The sequence below is a fragment of the Aphis gossypii genome, chromosome 1 (assembly GCF_020184175.1).
Source record: "Aphis gossypii isolate Hap1 chromosome 1, ASM2018417v2, whole genome shotgun sequence".
Taxonomy (NCBI): Eukaryota; Metazoa; Arthropoda; class Insecta; order Hemiptera; family Aphididae; genus Aphis; species Aphis gossypii.
In genome coordinates this window covers 47,182,436-47,200,797 of record NC_065530.1, presented here as the reverse complement: position 1 = coordinate 47,200,797, position 18,362 = coordinate 47,182,436, and the positions used below count along the sequence as shown (strand labels likewise).

The 18,362-nt window shown below is 27.5% G+C and overlaps 3 protein-coding genes across 13 annotated transcripts; 2 read left to right on the top strand and 1 right to left on the bottom strand.

Annotated features, from left to right (window-relative positions):
* Positions 1 to 348: 348 nt before the first annotated feature.
* On the top strand, positions 349 to 12,749 carry LOC126549304 (uncharacterized). 11 transcript variants are annotated; one of them, XM_050198058.1, is made up of 7 exons: positions 1,933 to 2,397; positions 4,549 to 4,614; positions 4,696 to 4,773; positions 4,849 to 5,108; positions 9,934 to 10,067; positions 10,131 to 10,292; positions 11,288 to 12,091. In XM_050198058.1, the coding sequence occupies exons 1-7, from the start codon at positions 2,144 to 2,146 to the stop codon at positions 11,666 to 11,668; spliced, it is 1,335 nt and encodes a 444-aa protein (XP_050054015.1). In that variant the 5' UTR covers positions 1,933 to 2,143; the 3' UTR covers positions 11,669 to 12,091. The 11 variants fall into 11 exon arrangements, with proteins under 11 accessions (XP_050054017.1, XP_050054016.1, XP_050054011.1 ...); XM_050198053.1 differs by adding an exon at positions 12,660 to 12,749 and having other exon boundaries at positions 1,937 to 2,397; positions 9,934 to 10,292; positions 11,288 to 11,692; XM_050198057.1 differs by lacking the exon at positions 9,934 to 10,067 and adding an exon at positions 5,186 to 5,319 and having other exon boundaries at positions 1,938 to 2,397.
* Positions 12,750 to 13,281: 532 nt separating this feature from the next.
* LOC114122884 (ER membrane protein complex subunit 10) lies at positions 13,282 to 15,085 on the top strand. Its single transcript, XM_027985666.2, has 6 exons — positions 13,282 to 13,450; positions 13,644 to 13,722; positions 13,787 to 13,945; positions 14,020 to 14,288; positions 14,359 to 14,455; positions 14,829 to 15,085. Exons 2-6 carry the CDS (start codon positions 13,666 to 13,668, stop codon positions 14,898 to 14,900), a joined length of 654 nt encoding a protein of 217 aa, XP_027841467.1. The 5' UTR covers positions 13,282 to 13,450; positions 13,644 to 13,665; the 3' UTR covers positions 14,901 to 15,085.
* On the bottom strand, positions 14,902 to 17,679 carry LOC114122883 (N-acetylglucosamine-6-phosphate deacetylase). The gene is made up of 5 exons (XM_027985665.2): positions 17,416 to 17,679; positions 16,333 to 16,463; positions 15,750 to 16,097; positions 15,379 to 15,697; positions 14,902 to 15,301 (listed from the first exon to the last, which is right to left on the bottom strand). The coding sequence occupies exons 1-5, from the start codon at positions 17,609 to 17,611 to the stop codon at positions 15,078 to 15,080; spliced, it is 1,218 nt and encodes a 405-aa protein (XP_027841466.2). The 5' UTR covers positions 17,612 to 17,679; the 3' UTR covers positions 14,902 to 15,077.
* Between the last annotated feature and the right edge of the window lie 683 nt (positions 17,680 to 18,362).

Here is an 18,362-nt window from a genome sequence, read left to right as displayed (position 1 = left end):
ATTGGTTTTTTTGCACTTACCCATAGGTACCTAATACCTATTAGATAAAGTAAAAATTTTATTTATATAATATTTATTTGGTAATTGAATATAATTGAATTAAATCATCGTAACTTTATTTTTATTTTTAATGACAATTTTTTAAAATTTTAAAATTTTTTAACTGGCCCTTCATGAGAAATACTTACGTTACATTTTAGTAATAATTACTAATTATTTGGCTAATTAGTTCCAATAAAAAAAAAAAAAATAAAGTACCGGGGACGTTTTTTCCGGGGACTTTTTTACCGTGGACGTTTTTTCCGGGGACTTTTTTACCGGGGACTTTTTTTCCGGTATTCGTTTACGGTTAGTCACTGTCTCACTGCCACTGCAGAAACACGAATTTTTTGCCGACATTCGCAGGTTTCGGCTCCGACGTGCTGACAGGAAAGTATTACGTTTATAGGTAAGCGGTTCTGCCACTACTTTCTCCACATCAACCCTTGCTTTTGCTTTATAGATACGTGTAATCCGCGTTATGCGTTGACACAATTTTTTCTTCTATTTTATGTCGGTGACGATGTCGAATTCGGCAATTGACGCACTACCTCAAAATCTGGTGGTTAAAGATATAACCAAGGGCTGGTTTGGGACCTCTTTGTAAGACTCAGAAATCGTATATCGATATATCTGAGTCCGTAAGCTCCTCCACCATGACAAGGTGGGTTCCGTCAGAGGAGAACCAATAAGTACAAAAAACTGAAACCGTGAGTCACTTGCCGTAATTTATTTGTATATTGGTAATACGCAATAGGTTGATGTATTTAGAACAAAAAACATATCACTTTTATTTTTTAATACTAACTATTGTACCAAATTATAAAATAAAACCACTATTATTGACTTAATATCAATACTGTACCAGGCGCGGATCCAGTCTACATTAACAGGGCAGATTATACATATGTATAATATATATTTACTATTTAGATACCTACTAGTAAATATGATTATGTAATAGTACTTACTACTTAATGCAATAATTCCTTATTAATTATAGTGAATACCTTTTTTTCATAAACTGCATCGCTGACAATAGGTAATATTAATATTGTTATCAATAATTTATAAATTATGTTAAGCCCTGGTTATAAGAAACCAGGGCTTTATAAAAATAAAAGATGAAGATTTGTGACCGAATAATACAACATAACATTTACATAGAATAACGCAAAATGTTAAATTTAATTAAATTAAATAGGTAGGTAACACATTTTGATACAGCCAACAGAGGGGGTTACCGCTCCCCATTAAATCCACGCCTGTGTTATATGCCAATGGCGTATTTAGGGGGAAGGCCCATGGAGGGCAATTGCACCAGGTAGCACTTGAGGGGGGCAATAAATTTAATTGCAAACTTTTTTTTTTTAAACACGTTTATAATGTTTCACTATTTCGTAAATACCTAGATAAGAAAATATATTAATAAATTTTACAATTTGCTTTGATTATTTTGTTATCATGGGTACTACTGAGAGTACTTACAATATTCATCAATCTAGGGCACTGGATAGATTTTAGATTATGAACGAAGTAATGTATATTGTATTTTTTTACAATTATGTGTGTTTTTTTGTGTCTGTGAACAGCATAACTTGTCGAAATAATGCTTCAATTTCAAACTTCAGGGGTGATTTCCGACGGCAAAGTGAATATCCTTGGTGCATTATAGAAGTCAAAACTCAAAAGTAAGAATTATCTAACAGTTTTTTAAAAAAATACACAATAATTAAATTGTTTTAAATACTTAGATTAATTCTAAAATACTAATAGATATATACTATATACATATCACTATACATAGAATTATAAAATTATTAATACTAAATTATATTATATCCATGCATCTATAGAGTTTGGGAAAATAATTCAATCGATTAGTAGAATTTCTCAACCCGAAAACATTTCTATTTAATAAATAATAATACATGGCTTGAATTAAAAACAATTTATTAAGTTAATTGCGTGATGCTATTAGTAACGCGTGTTATTCAAAAATTCGGTTGATATTTATATTATTTGTAATTGTCTGTCATTAGTCATTGTTTGAATTTATAAATTGAGCTCGTGATTATCATAATATTTCAATAAATACTGAAAAATGGATTTAATTCACGATTTCATTGAACCACCGACGCCTTTTCCATATCGATACAGAAAATGTATGTTCTGTAAAAAATCAAACATCTTCAAGGCAGCATACAAATGTAAGGACTGTCGAAAAGTATGCCATCGCAATTGTTATAAAGCATTTCTAGAAATGAAGTTAAAACATGAAAAAGAATTAGAACTCATGAAATCAACTATAGAAATAATTAGCAATAATGAAACCGTTAAGAAGACGACGGACCAATGGTAAAAAAATATGTTCATGAGTTTTAATAATAATACAGCTTACTGGTCGGTTTTATAGCAAAACATCTCATAATACAATTTGTAGGTAACAATATTTTAGAGACAATGACATAGTCTTTTTTTAAATTTATACTTAGTTAAAAAGTTACACACATTTATAATAATTAATAAAATAGGTTTTTGCGTTGTTCATTGTTTGCTAAGTACTGGATATATTAAAAACCGAAAAGTCATTGCCTGCAAAATATTGTTCTCTACGACTTTTATGAAAGGGTTTTTGATTAAAAATCACTCAGTAAGCCATATTTTTAAATCTAAAAACTATTTTTTTACGCAAAAATGAATTTAATAACTAATTTAATACATGCTGCTCTGGTTTCTAGCAGCAGTTAAGTGTGTAAAGTATATTATGTATAATATACTAGCTGACCCCGTTCACTTTGTTTCCCATTAAAAATACCAATTCTGATTAATTTGTTATTTAATATTCAGTTTAACGGTGTTCAAAACTTAGACATTTTCATTGACCAATTTGATTCTCAAAAACTTGTGCAAGCAACACTTTAAAATGCGAATTTTGTAAAATGCTTTCTTATTGCACACTAAATTTGTGGTACGAATCGAATGAAATTAGAGTTAATATCTAAATCTGAACATAATACAAAACCGACTGGTACTACAATATTATACTTAAATACATAAATCTAATATATAAATGTGAAAATGAAAACCTTTGAGTGATATGTTCTCGGAAACTGCTGAACTGATCGTAATGATTTTTTTTTAATTGAAGAGCTCATCGCGGAAAGGTTTATGGCATTTGATCGATTCTCTTACTTAATAAGCAAAAGAGTTATGAATTATTATAAATAATGGTCTGTTGTTACGTAGACTTTTATTATTATTATTTTATTTTCGGTAACCATAGTAACAATTTTTTATTATTATTTATTTTCCCCGTTTTTGTAACATTTTTCACTGATGATTCGCTCCTATTGGTCGCAGGAGAAGATGCTTGTAAATGTAATGATATGTAGTGTAATGACGTCACTGTCCAGCAAGAAAATAAACTATATTAAGGTCGCTATTGGTTATGATTGAATACAATAGTTGTAGACCTGTTGTTATATTTTGTCAAAACCATAACAACAAAAATAAGAATTAGCGAAATAAGTCAATGTTCACAGTAAATCTCAAAATCACAGAAATAGACTAACATAACAATATGAAAACCACGAGATGGCTCATTATTGTATTTTAATATTTTATCCACTGTAGTAAAAAAAAATTGATATGATTTTGAAACTTAATGGGTTAGATATAATAAACGTACGTAGGTATACATCTCGCGGGGTCGGCAATCCACCACGGGTGGATTACCTACATGATAATATACTGCTCGCATAATCATAAGAGTCTCACGAGCAACACCAAGCAGAATGACTATAATATTATTACTTGACTAACTCACTGACTGATAAACGTAGAGTCTGAGCAATGATAGATCGATGCTTTCAATTTACACGGTAAATTCGTAAAATCGTACCATAAATTTAGTGTGCAATAAGAAAGCATTTTACAAAATTCGCACTTTAAAGTGGTGCTTGAACAAGTTTTTTGAGAATAAAAGTGGTCAATGAAAATGTCTTAGTGAATCATATTATAGCATTGGCATTTTTAACGGGCAACGAAGTGCACGGGGTCAGCTAGTAGTGTACCTATATTTGTATGAATATAGATGTACCGTCGACAAACCAATGTTCAAATTCAGACATTAATACACTATTAATTAATTTATTTTTTATTTATTTTATACAATAATTTTTTTATTTTGCTTATAAATTTTTTTTTTTTTTTTTTTTTTAGTTTTTTTAATATTATTATTATTATTAAGTTTGTTTTTTGGGTCACTCTATTTTCATCACCACCACGTTATATTCCTTTAACCCCGTAATTTTTTTAATTTTTTTCTTTCATAAAAACCTTCTCCTGACAATTACAAATACAACAACAAAAAAAAAAAATTAGCGAAATCGGTCAAGCCGTTCGCACGTGATGCCGTGACCAAGGGAAATAGGGATTCATTTTTATATATAGAGATAATATAATCATATGTAATACAATTTTACTATTTTTTTTTCTATTGTATAGTGACATAGAATCGAACATTACTAACCATGGTTTAACTAATGAACTACCTAGTACAACATCTCTCAAGTATGATTATACTTAAATAATATGTTTAATTCTTATATGTTATACGATTTTAATATTTTTTTATTATATTTTCTATTGTAGATGCACTGACATTAAATCGAACATTAATGATCATCGTTCAATTGTATTAAATGAACTGTCCAGTACAACATCTTTGAAGTATGATTATATTTAAACAATTTTTTTACCTATTTCTAATACAAGTAAATCTATATTTTCTTAATTATTTTGTAGCGTGAATATTTTGAATGGTCGTAGAATAGTTGATATAGGTCATATTTTCAACGAAATTCAAAATATTCGTCATAGTGGTGGACTTGGATGTTCATTTTCAGATATGATTTTTAAAAGAGAAGAAATAAATGGATACTTCTCAATATTCTATTTTCATTGTAAAATTTGCGGTATCGAAAAACAAATATCTTCTGAAAATACTAAGAACATTGAATGCATTCCAATAAATAAAGCAATAGTAAATTCAACAGTAGCTATAGGTAAGACTATTCAATTTAGAAAAAGAAAACACTTATTATAACAGCCCTATTTAAATAAAATAAAACTATATTAAAAGGTATTGGACATGCACAACTGTCTGAACTTTCGACTTGTATCGATATACCTTCAATGTCATTCAATACATATCAGTCATTATTATCACCTGTCGGCGAAGTAGTGCATGATTTAGCGAAGGATGAAATAAAAGAGGTGGAAGGTATATTGCCTGTCGGCGAAGTAGTGCATGATTTAGCGAAGGATAAAATAAAAGAGCTGGTGGAAGGTATATTGAGTGAAATCATTGCACCAAAAAGCGTGCATGAAATAGAAGAAAATAAACGAGATAAATTGCAAAATTCAGAAAAACAACAACATAAGTCATTACTGCAGACGTACCAAGATCCAAGTACCAGCTTAGCTGTTAACATATTGCAGGTACACCTATATGATCCATACAATTATAATAATATGAGGAGCATAATAGAACATACTCATATTTACAAATAGAATAATCGTACAAATAATTAGATTTGAATAGCCTGCAGGATCCCTGTAACTTGTCTAATGTATACACGTCTTAGGGGTTTTTGAACATAAAATGTAGGTCTAAAGTTGATCAGTAAATTTATGGTTATAGGTTTTCACGATACAACACTCAACGTGTTTAAAGTGTAATACAAAATAATATTTATTATTGTTTTGTATAATAATTGTATAAAAATAATATAATATATAGTGAGTTCTGTTTATTATATCACTGGTTTATAGAATCAACTATTTATTGGAATCAAAAATAAAAATCTCAAACCAAACCTTATATGTTACTAATGTTAAATTAACCTTTTATTAGATCAGAATCACAAAGTACTAGATAATTGAATCACTTTTATGAACGTTCTATTTGTTTTTATTGTATTTAAAACTGATTTTAGTTGTTTTATTATAGGATTATATTAATTATATACGATGTGTAACGTGCATTGTATACACATTATAGATTAAATTTTAAATAATTAAAATTATACGTATATTAATGTACATGGATTTTGATTTCAGGCTAATATGAAAATAAAATTAGTAGATTCTTAAGTACAAGATCGAGAATAGATAGTTTCTTAACTTTATTTTCGATGTATTTATTTTATTATTTTATCTTAAACAAAATAATATAAAATATATAAATTGATATTTTTCCATATAAATATGATTAAATCATTAAAAAAAAAAAAATGTTTTGCGGTATTAACCGGTCAATAGAATCAAAGTGACCTAAACCAATGTTATCATACTAAGAGGAACTCACTGTATATTTGTGTTATGTAGGTAACAGAAATAAGCTAGGGGGATCCCCTTCCAAAAAAAGATTAATTATGCAGATCATGCTTATAATAAATTTACATAACCTGAAAATAATTCAATCATAATATTACTTAAAGGATGTACAACAAATCGAATCAAATAGTGTAGCTCTGGGTGAAGAAAATTTCACCTTAGAAGAAAACAAATATATTTCGGCAGTAAACGAGGATACTAAACACGAAATAGGACTCGATGTACAACAAATCGAATCAAATGAAGTAGCTCTGAGTGAAGAAAATTCCGCCTTAGAAGAAAACAAAGATATTACGGCAGTAAACGAGGATATTAAACACGAAACAGTCATCGATATTGATGCGAATGAACTGGAAAATGTTTTGGACGAACGGAGTCAAAAAAAGAGTTTCTGGAGATGGCTAATTCCATTCTGGGGAAAAAATCAAGTCAAAACAAAATCAAGCTCCATCAAAAGCAACGAGTATTTAATGCTCAATTTTTAAATATTTAATGCATAACCTCCAAAGGTATATTATTAATTAAAAAAAACATAGTTAAATATTAAATAACCATAGGAAGTGTCACCACTGGATGGCTCCTTCCATTACAACAATATTACTTCCAATTGTACTTTTATCCTATACTCTTATTGTATTAATGATACAGATAGTATATTAATAGTAAAAATAAAAATAAAAGATTCTTACGTTTTAAGGTAATATTAAAAAACAACGTAACTTATAGAAATGAGGTTTATTTTATTTTATTCAATACATAATGTCGTTTTATACATAAAGTTCAGTTTTGAAAATACATCAGAAAAATGATAACCTCCAAAAGTAATGACAGTCAGTCATGTTGGTCTAGATACGTTTTTTTTTGTCTAAAATTAAACACGACTTAATGAATTAAGCAGTTATATAAAGACCAAGAAAATTTCACTCCGGAAGTATATAAAAAAATTTCGATATCAATTGCAAGTATTCAATGCAAAATAAAACAAAACTATATAACTATACAATAACAAAACTCAATCCCAATGTGACTGTACTTGAAAAGGTATCAAATGGAGCTTTTTCCTAGAACAGAATAAAAATACTTCGATAGCAACTATCTGAACTATCTAACTATTTAGCTTTTAAGCAAAATCCATTTTATATTATTAGCTTTAGTGTTATAGGTGAATTTATCCATTATTAAACTGAAAGGTAAGAATATTATCTATGACATCTCATAATATTTTAGTAATATTATATAATTTCAAAGTGAGTTAGGTTCATTTAAATACGGTGATAGTAGAGCATAGTTTAAGCTTTTCGCGTTGTTAAATATTTAATTTAATTTTTTTAATGGACGAACCAATGAAATACTTTGGCGACCATGTTGCATAGAATACATTATTTTAACAGTAATAAGCTTATATAATTAGTATATTTTTGTTTTGTGAATCAGAGGTGTAAAGTTTATTATAATATAACAGGCAAACCATGAAAAAAAAAAATTGCCTATTATATTATGATAAACTTTACGCCTCTGATTCACAATACAAAAATTTACCGATTATATAAGCTGATTACTGTTAAAATAATGTATTCTATGCAACATGGTCGCCAAAGTATTTCATTGGTTAGTTCATTAAAAAAACTAAATTAAATATTTAATAACAACGTGAAAAGCTTAAACTATGCTTCACGACGAAACATATATACCTAAAAAATCTTTTTATGCGCTTACATAGTGATCGGCGTTTCGGTTTTTCTTCTCTAACGGCTAAACGATCACTTTAAACTTCCAGTTCTTCCTGCAAACACGCTTCTTCGGTTGTTGTCTACAGCGACTAAACTATCACCTGATTTAAATGAACCTAACTCACTTTGAAATTATATAATATTACTAAAATATTATGAGATGTCATAGATAATATTCTTACCTTTCAGTTTAATAATGGATAAATTCACCTATAACACTAAAGCTAATAATATAAAATGGATTTGCTTAAAAGCTAAATAGTTAGATAGTTCAGATAGTTGCTATCGAAGTATTTTTATTCTGTTCTAGGAAAAAGCTCCATTTGATACCTTTCAAGTACAGTCACATTGGGATTGAGTTTTGTTATTGTATAGTTATATAGTTTTGTTTTATTTTGCATTGAATACTTGCAATTGATATCGAAATTTTTTTATATACTTCCGGAGTGAAATTTTCTTGGTCTTTATATAACTGCTTAATTCATTAAGTCGTGTTTAATTTTAGACAAAAAAAACGTATCTAGACCAACATGACTGACTGTCATTACTTTTGGAGGTTATCATTTTTCTGATGTATTTTCAAAACTGAACTTTATGTATAAAACGACATTATGTATTGAATAAAATAAAATAAACCTCATTTCTATAAGTTACGTTGTTTTTTAATATTACCTTAAAACGTAAGAATCTTTTATTTTTATTTTTACTATTAATATACTATCTGTATCATTAATACAATAAGAGTATAGGATAAAAGTACAATTGGAAGTAATATTGTTGTAATGGAAGGAGCCATCCAGTGGTGACACTTCCTATGGTTATTTAATATTTAAATATGTTTTTTTAATATATTATTATTATTATTAAGTTTATTTTTTGGGTCACTCTATTTTCATCACCACCACGTTATATTCCTTTAACCCCGTAATTTTTTAATTTTTTTCTTTCATAAAAACCTTCTCCTGACAATTACAAATACAACAAAAAAAAAAAAAAAAATTAGCGAAATCGGTCAAGCCGTTCGCACGTGATGCCGTGACCAACGGAAATAGGGATTCATTTTTATATATAGAGATAATAATCATATGTAATACAATTTTACTATTTTTTTTTTCTATTGTATAGTGACATAGAATCGAACATTACTAACCATGGTTTAACTAATGAACTACCTAGTACAACATCTCTCAAGTATGATTATACTTAAATAATATGTTTAATTCTTATATGTTATACGATTTTAATATTTTTTTATTATATTTTCTATTGTAGATGCACTGACATTAAATCGAACATTAATGATCATCGTTCAATTGTATTAAATGAACTGTCCAGTTCAACATCTTTGAAGTATGATTATATTTAAACAATTTTTTTACCTATTTCTAATACAAGTAAATCTATATTTTCTTAATTATTTTGTAGCGTGAATATTTTGAATGGTCGTAGAATAGTTGATATAGGTCATATTTTCAACGAAATTCAAAATATTCGTCATAGTGGTGGACTTGGATGTTCATTTTCAGATATGATTTTTAAAAGAGAAGAAATAAATGGATACTTCTCAATATTCTATTTTCATTGTAAAATTTGCGGTATCGAAAAACAAATATCTTCTGAAAATACTAAGAACATTGAATGCATTCCAATAAATAAAGCAATAGTAAATTCAACAGTAGCTATAGGTAAGACTATTCAATATAGAAAAAGAAAACACTTATTATAACAGCCCTATTTAAATAAAATAAAACTATATTAAAAGGTATTGGACATGCACAACTGTCTGAACTTTCGACTTGTATCGATATACCTTCAATGTCATCCAATACATATCAGTCATTATTATCACCTGTCGGCGAAGTAGTGCATGATTTAGCGAAGGATGAAATAAAAGAGGTGGAAGGTATATTGCCTGTCGGCGAAGTAGTGCATGATTTAGCGAAGGATAAAATAAAAGAGCTGGTGGAAGGTATATTGAGTGAAATCATTGCACCAAAAAGCGTGCATGAAATAGAAGAAAATAAAGGAGATGAATTGCAAAATTCAGAAAAACAACAACATAAGTCATTTCTGCAGACGTACCAAGATCCAAGTACCAGCTTAGCTGTTAACATATTGCAGGTACACCTATATGATCCATACAATTATAATAATATGAGGAGCATAATAGAACATACTCATATTTACAAATAGAATAATCGTACAAATAATTAGATTTGAATAGCCTGCAGGATCCCTGTAACTTGTCTAATGTATACACGTCTTAGGGGTTTTTGAACATAAAATGTAGGTCTAAAGTTGATCAGTAAATTTATGGTTATAGGTTTTCACGATACAACACTCAACGTGTTTAAAGTGTAATACAAAATAATATTTATTATTGTTTTGTATAATAATTGTATAAAAATAATATAATATATAGTGAGTTCTGTTTATTGTATCACTGGTTTATAGAATCAACTATTTATTGGAATAAAAAATAAAAATCTCAAACCAAACCTTATGTTACTAATGTTAAATTAACCTTTTATTAGATCAGAATCACAAAGTACTAGATAATTGAATCACTTTTATGAACGATCTATTTGTTTTTATTGTATTTAAAACTGATTTTAGTTGTTTTATTATAGGATTATATTAATTATATACGATGTGTAACGTGCATTGTATACACATTATAGATTAAATTTTAAATAATTAAAATTATACGTATATTAATATACATGAATTTTGATTTCAGGCTAATATGAAAATAAAATTAGTAGATTCTTAAGTACAAGATCGAGAATAAATAGTTTCTTAACTTTATTTTCGATGTATTTATTTTATTATTTTATCTTAAACAAAATAATATAAAATATATAAATTGATATTTTTCCATATAAATATGATTAAATCATTAAAAAAAAAAAAATGTTTTGCGGTATTAACCGGTCAATAGAATCAAAGTGACCTAAACCAATGTTATCATACTAAGAGGAACTCACTGTATATTTGTGTTATGTAACAGAAATAAGATAGGGGGATCCCCTTCCAAAAAAAGATTAATTATGCAGATCATGCTTATAATAAATTTACATAACCTGAAAATAATTCAATCATAATATTACTTAAAGGATGTACAACAAATCGAATCAAATAGTGTAGCTGTGGGTGAAGAAAATTTCACCTTAGAAGAAAACAAAGATATTTCGGCAGTAAACGAGGATACTAAACACGAAATAGGACTCGATGTACAACAAATCGAATCAAATGAAGTAGCTCTGGGTGAAGAAAATTCCGCCTTAGAAGAAAACAAAGATATTTCGGCAGTAAACGAGGATATTAAACACGAAACAGTCATCGATATTGATACGAATGAACTGGAAAATGTTTTGGACGAACGGAGTCAAAAAAAGAGTTTCTGGAGATGGCTAATTCCATTCTGGGGAAGAAATCAAGTCAAAACAAAATCAAACTCCATCAAAAGCAACGAGTATTTAATGCTCAATTTTTAAATATTTAATGCATAACCTCCAAAGGTATATTATATATTAAAAAAACATAGTTAAATATTAAGTAACCATAGGAAGTGTCACCACTGGATGGCTCCTTCCATTACAACAATATAACGTAACCTTCCTCTTGAGCTGATGTTGGCCAATTCAAAATAATATTATAGAAATCTGAATAGTCTGTAGTATCACAGAACAGGAAGTATATTCCGAGAACATTTCAAGTCATCAATTTTTTTTTTGTTAATTGAAACTTTCCCAGTATGGTGGTTTAGTAGTTGGTAGGTAGATCAGGAGATCGATTTTCTAAAAGTAAACGTAGATGAACAGAGACCATTAGGCATTAATGAAGGTCTTGGCTTCCACTTTTCCAGGTAAGCGAAGTCTGAAAATAAAGTGTTTGTGTGAAGATATTTTGAATGTAATCCGGCCGTCCTTATGAATTCCTTTTCTTGAAGTTTCGTTTGAATTTACTGTTTTCTTGTGCGAAGATGGTTACCAGTTTTTAAAACTCAGAATTTCGTCTGTTTGAACTTTGTGAACGGAAAAACGACAGCACCTATTAGCCTCTATGATAAGTTGAGCGTATTGCTGTGGTGTATATATACGATCTGTTTTTCTTAGAAGTCTTTTTATTGAACCAAAATCTCTATCACATGGCAAAAACGAGTGGCCGCGAACTGGAAAAAAATTAGTGATGGCCTCAAACTTTCCTCGATCGCACAAATTCTTGAAGAACCTCTGTATGGTTTTTGTTCTGCCCAGCTGCCCTATATCACTAAATAGAATAATATTCTTTGTGTTCATAAGCACCGACTGCATGGGTGCTCGGGGGCCTCAGTCCCTATTGAAAAGATGGAGTCGGGGCTCAGTCCCCATTGAAAAGATTGAGATTTGAGTTTAATTTAAGAGGAGACAGTTAAAAATACAGGCATAAGTAGTTCACTTCTTGCGTCTCTACTCTTTAACAACATATATTTTAACTATTTTGAAGGGCTAAACTGCAAAAGTTAAGGATAATAATAAGTAAATTCGGCCCCCATTGGCATTTACAAAACCTGGCGCCTATGTTTGTGTTGACGGGGACACAGTTTACAAAATAATGTAGAAGAAAAGAACAAACTTCATTCGGAGACTTCCTAGCCTCTCCTTCGTGGTAGGTACATAATATACATTTTTGCCTGATATTTTTTTTACGTCATGTATACAAAATATATTTACCCATAACTGACGCATATAAAAAACCTCTTGACAGGTTATGTGAACCTAATTTGAAAGAATAACATAATATTATGTTGGGTCTTGTATTAAATTATCAAATTTTTTTACTGGAATCGAGCAATTTAATCACTAAAAATTAAAAAAAGTAAAATTTCTATAAATAGCAAAAAAACAAAAATATTTTGAAAATTATTCCAGTTATTTCAGTTCAGAAAATGTTAGTATAAATATTAAATATTTGATAAAAAATTAAAATTTACAGTTTATATTTGTTTTTAAATTGTGATCTTGGTCCGTGGTTCGTGTTGTCTTCGGTAGGCAGCGCTCCCGGTGGCAGTTACAATTGATTTTACTTTTTGATCCGCTATCAAAATGGTTACGATGTAAATAAAATCATTATCTACTCCGTGATAATGGTAAAAAGATATTGAAATACAGGAATTTTAATATGAAAACCCACTAAAAATGTTAAATATTTCGTTCATGATTGATGCTAGAGTGACACTATAATTCTTTTAGATCCATCACCAGTAATATTAATTACTGTATAGAGCCTACTGATTTGTGAGTAATGTTATAATTTAAAGATAATATTCAAATTATTGTGTATTATGAATCTACGCATGTTCGTTAAATGTTGTAGTGTTGTATATTTGACTTACAATAACATATTAAACCTTTCATGTCAATTATATACTACTCTGTAACTGTTAAAATTTGATTGTAAACTGTATTAATTATTTTTTTATTTTAAAAGATTAAAAAGAATCCTCAACACGATGAATTATAAGCTAATTTGCTTATTTTGTTCAATATTTAGTAGTATTTACTGTTCTGTAAGTAGAATGTATTGATAAAAAACTATGGCTAATAATTGTAATAAATTAAATATTTTTTCAGGATTCAAGTTATGATTCAATATCTGATGTTTATTTAGAACATGAACTGATTCCCAATGCTGGTTTCACCAAACGCAGTTCTATTCTTGTAAATTTGGAGTCCAGGAACGATGTTGTATCTATTTCTACTATTAATGACTCAGATATACAGTTACTAAAAGTAATAATTTAATGAATATTCAATCAACTGTTTTGTTTTAATTAATTAATATACTTAAATTTATTTATTTATAGCAATTAGCATTTAAAAATGAACTATACAGATTGAAAGTCACTGTTAGAACTTTATCCGGCAAAGAAACACATTTTCTCACTTTTACTAGAGCATGTCTTATAGTTGGATCTAAATTAAATGATATTCTAACATTACATTTGGATCACTTAGACTCTCCATTTGCAGTTAACTTAGCTACTACATCTAGCAACTGCAATAGCTTTGATGAACTGAACACAAATAACTTTACAACTACAGTATTTTTCAGAAGACCAGAAACCAGTCCAGTGTTTGTATTCCACTTTTTTTCTTACATTTAATCATAAATATAATATAATAATGTTTTTGGTTTTTTGTAGACCTGATACCGCAACTTATATTCAGAAGATGGAGCGAGAGCGTGATGCTAGAGAAAAAGGAAAATCAAATAATAACAAATCAATGCTTGGAAAATATGTAAGTAAAAATTGATTTAAAATTAAATCCATTTATTTTACCAGTTATTTACAAAACATATACTACTTGTCTACTAAAATAATTTCAATCATTATTTAGTTAAATAAAAACTCAGTGTTATGTGTTATTATTATAAAAATTTTAACATTTAACACAGAAATCAAAAGTATGTACTTTTGACATAGATTATCTTAAAAGTTAATATATTTTTCTTCCAATTAATCATTTTGTAAAGTTTAATATTTTCATGGATAATAATAGTTTATTTTTATAAATAAATCTATTTACAATTAATAGTGTGGTTTGATTAATAATAGCTAAGATATTATCAAGAGAATTAAGTATTAACTTACTTATAAATATATATTTTCAGTGGATGTATATATTACCATTAGTCATATTTATGATGATTGCTGGAGCATCAAATCCAGAAGCAAGACAGTAAATAGAAAAAATGTACTTCTAAGTTTTATTTAATTATATTGTTCAATTAATTAATGGGGCTATTCCATTAGTGTCTTTATGTTCAATAATTTAAGTTTCATAATATGTACATTAGGTAATATTATTGACTATTAAATTATTATATTGAATTTAAAACTAATAAAATGTCAAGTAATAACTAAGAAATATTTAAGTTGTTTTTTTTCTCAATATATCCAGCTCCACTACTATGTTTAAATACACATTGTCCATTGATCCAAGTTGATTGAACATTCAATTTATTTCCCAAAAATACAAAATCAGCATCAGCTCCATAATTAAGTGTACCTTTAAATTGTTGTATTCCTAAGACCTTAGCTGGATGTAAAGTTATTGTTTCAATTGCTTCAGCAACACTACAATCTTTAAAGATTAATTTTCTTAATGTACATTTATGTCAAATACTAAAATTCTATACACTTAAAGAGTTTTAAACTTACTTGTTGCATTTAGAAAATATCTCATACATTCATCTAAGGGAGTCACACTTCCACATAATGTATTTGTGTTAGCAATGTATGCTTTTGAATTCTTTACTTCAATCTGTTTATCACCCAAATAGTGTATTCCATCTGGTAGCCCTATAGCCGACAATGCATCTGTTACCAACACAAGTCCTTCTGAGTTGATTTTATGAGCAATTTTTAATGCTGTCGGATGCGTATGAGTTCCATCAGCTATAATACCAAAAAATAATGGTTTCTCAACACTAGGTGGACATGCTATGAGTCCAATCAGTCCTGGATCTCTATGATGAAACTATAAACACAATTTTTTTAATAATTGTTGTTGCGTAATAAAGTATACCTACAGAAAGCATTGCATTGAATAAATGTGTAATAAATGTAGCTCCATTTTTTACTGCTTGTATACTAGTTTCCATATCTGATGACGTGTGTCCTAATGATACAACAATTCCTTGATTGGATAATAGTTTTATTGTCTCCATTGAACCATTGAGTTCGGGAGCAAGAGTAACTATTGCTATATTATTCAAGCTACCATAAGTATCTGTTATGTTAGAATTTTCTAAGGTTTTTATATTAGAAATGCTATGTGCACCATGTTTTAGTTTACTAATAAATGGACCTTCAACATGTGCCCCTAAAATTGCAGCTCCTTGTTCATTACCATTACAACGTTTGAACTTAGGTAATATCTGCAAAAAAAAAATTATTAAATAATATTAGTTTTACTAGTGTTAGCGAATTATGAAATATAAAACTTTTAAATAATAAAATACAAAATAAGTCTTAAATTAATATATTTTATGTTTTACATTATATTGATATTAAGATATACCAGCTAAATGATTATGTGTTGTATCAACACGTACAGTCAACAAAAATTAATAATACCTAAATAGTTTAAAAATAGCCTAATACTATACTTGCCTCATGGTAATTTGAACAGGTAGTTGAGACTATTGTAGGACAAAATCCAGTAACACCATATTGTAATAATCCTTTTTTAACTATATCAAGTCCATCTCCTTTGTGATAAGTAAAATCAACTCCAAAAGCTCCTATGCATATATTATTTTTATATTCTAATGCCAGGTAGCATAAACAATTACTAAACATTCAATGATGAATGAATCAATAATTAGCTAAATTAAATAAGAGATTAAGATGAAAGATTAATTAAAAGTTAACAAACTAAATTAATCCTTTTTTTTTTCTTTTTGGTATAATAACTTCTTTTATTTCTAATATTTTATATTTTAGAACAATAATTTCATATCAAGCAATAGGTAAATTAAAAATGCATTGTAAACATAGTACATAAATAATATCATAGTTTGATTTATTGTTAAGTATTGGATATTTAAATTTATAAGATATAAAATTAGCATAAAATATATCATATTTATAATCGGAAAATAAAGGACAGCAAAGAAATCATTAGATCATACATTTTAGTTATTGCAGTTTAATTTAACATTTAATAGAAATAATTTAAACAAATATTTCAGTAATTAGCTATTGAGTATAGATAACAATCATAAATTTATATAATAAACTTTGTATTCAATAATATACAAACATATGTAAGAATAATATTATTTATTTAAAAATATAATTTATTAAGATTTTACATTAACATTTGAAGCATACCAAACAGTCTTATCTGTTTTTGTTTTGTAAATAGATCAAAGTTTATTCTTTGAATAACATAGTTTATAATAACTATAAGTTATGTCAATAATTGAATAATATTAAAATATGTTAACTGCTTATAATCTTTGGTAACAAGGTCATGAAGATAATAGTATTTAAATTTTATTGAAAAAAAATGAAAATTGATTATCTTCCCTAGTTGTAAAATAAACATTTAATGTTATCATAAACTTTCCTGAAATTATTGACTAATGTTGAATAAAAATCATCAAAATAGATAACTAAAATTATACAAATATACTACATAGTTATTTTAAGCTGTTAGGTTTATAATAAAATATTTTACTTTATACTGACCATTGATTTGTAAATCTATAAATCCAGGAGTTATTAAAGATCCTAGGCAATCAATTTCAACATCTGGAATTTTTTTCTTATCATAAAATACAATTTCTGGATTAGCTATTCGTCCATCTACAACCCATAGATCCTGAGTTAGAATCTTTCCATCTTTCAAAATATTGCAGTTAAAGTACTTAGTGACAATATTCATATCTATTGGACCACTTACACACAACTATAACTACAGCTAATTGAAAGATAACTGAATGGTATTTGTAATTTAATTTACAAACATGTGCCATATGACTTATTAGGAATCAACAAGGTCATAACATTACATATTTTGTTACATGTAATTGTTATCATTGTTTTTGTATAATAATTATCTGCTTTTGTAGAGTAAACAATTTGTTTTATTGCAACTTAAAATAGTACATAATAATAATATAGAATAGATATAAATAATTCGGTAAATAAAACAATTTCCTTAGTTCTTAAAAATAAAAGAAAAAAATAACAAAAATATCACCTAATCTTTTTTAGCGATTCAGTCTTCTTAAATATTTACAACAAAATTAAATATTTAAAATAATATAATTATGATAAATGTTTATGACAAGGAAAATTTTTTTTTAACATTTTCACTTTTACAAAATAAATAAATAAGATTTATAAAACAAGAGTGGATATCTTGTCATCAACAATTTAGTTCTTGGTTCTATTATTAACAAATTCAAATAAAATCAATTTTTTTTATTCAGCTATTATATCATGAAATTGATTTTCTTTATGTTATTATGTCTTATGGCCATTATGAAAAAAATGGTTTCAGTTAGATGACTAGATATTTAAATTAATTTCATGTTATGATATAAATATAGAACCAAGAAAAAATAGTTATTAAAAATTGTATTGCAACATATATTTTAAATAAGCTTAACAGGTTTGTTTTATAATCACGG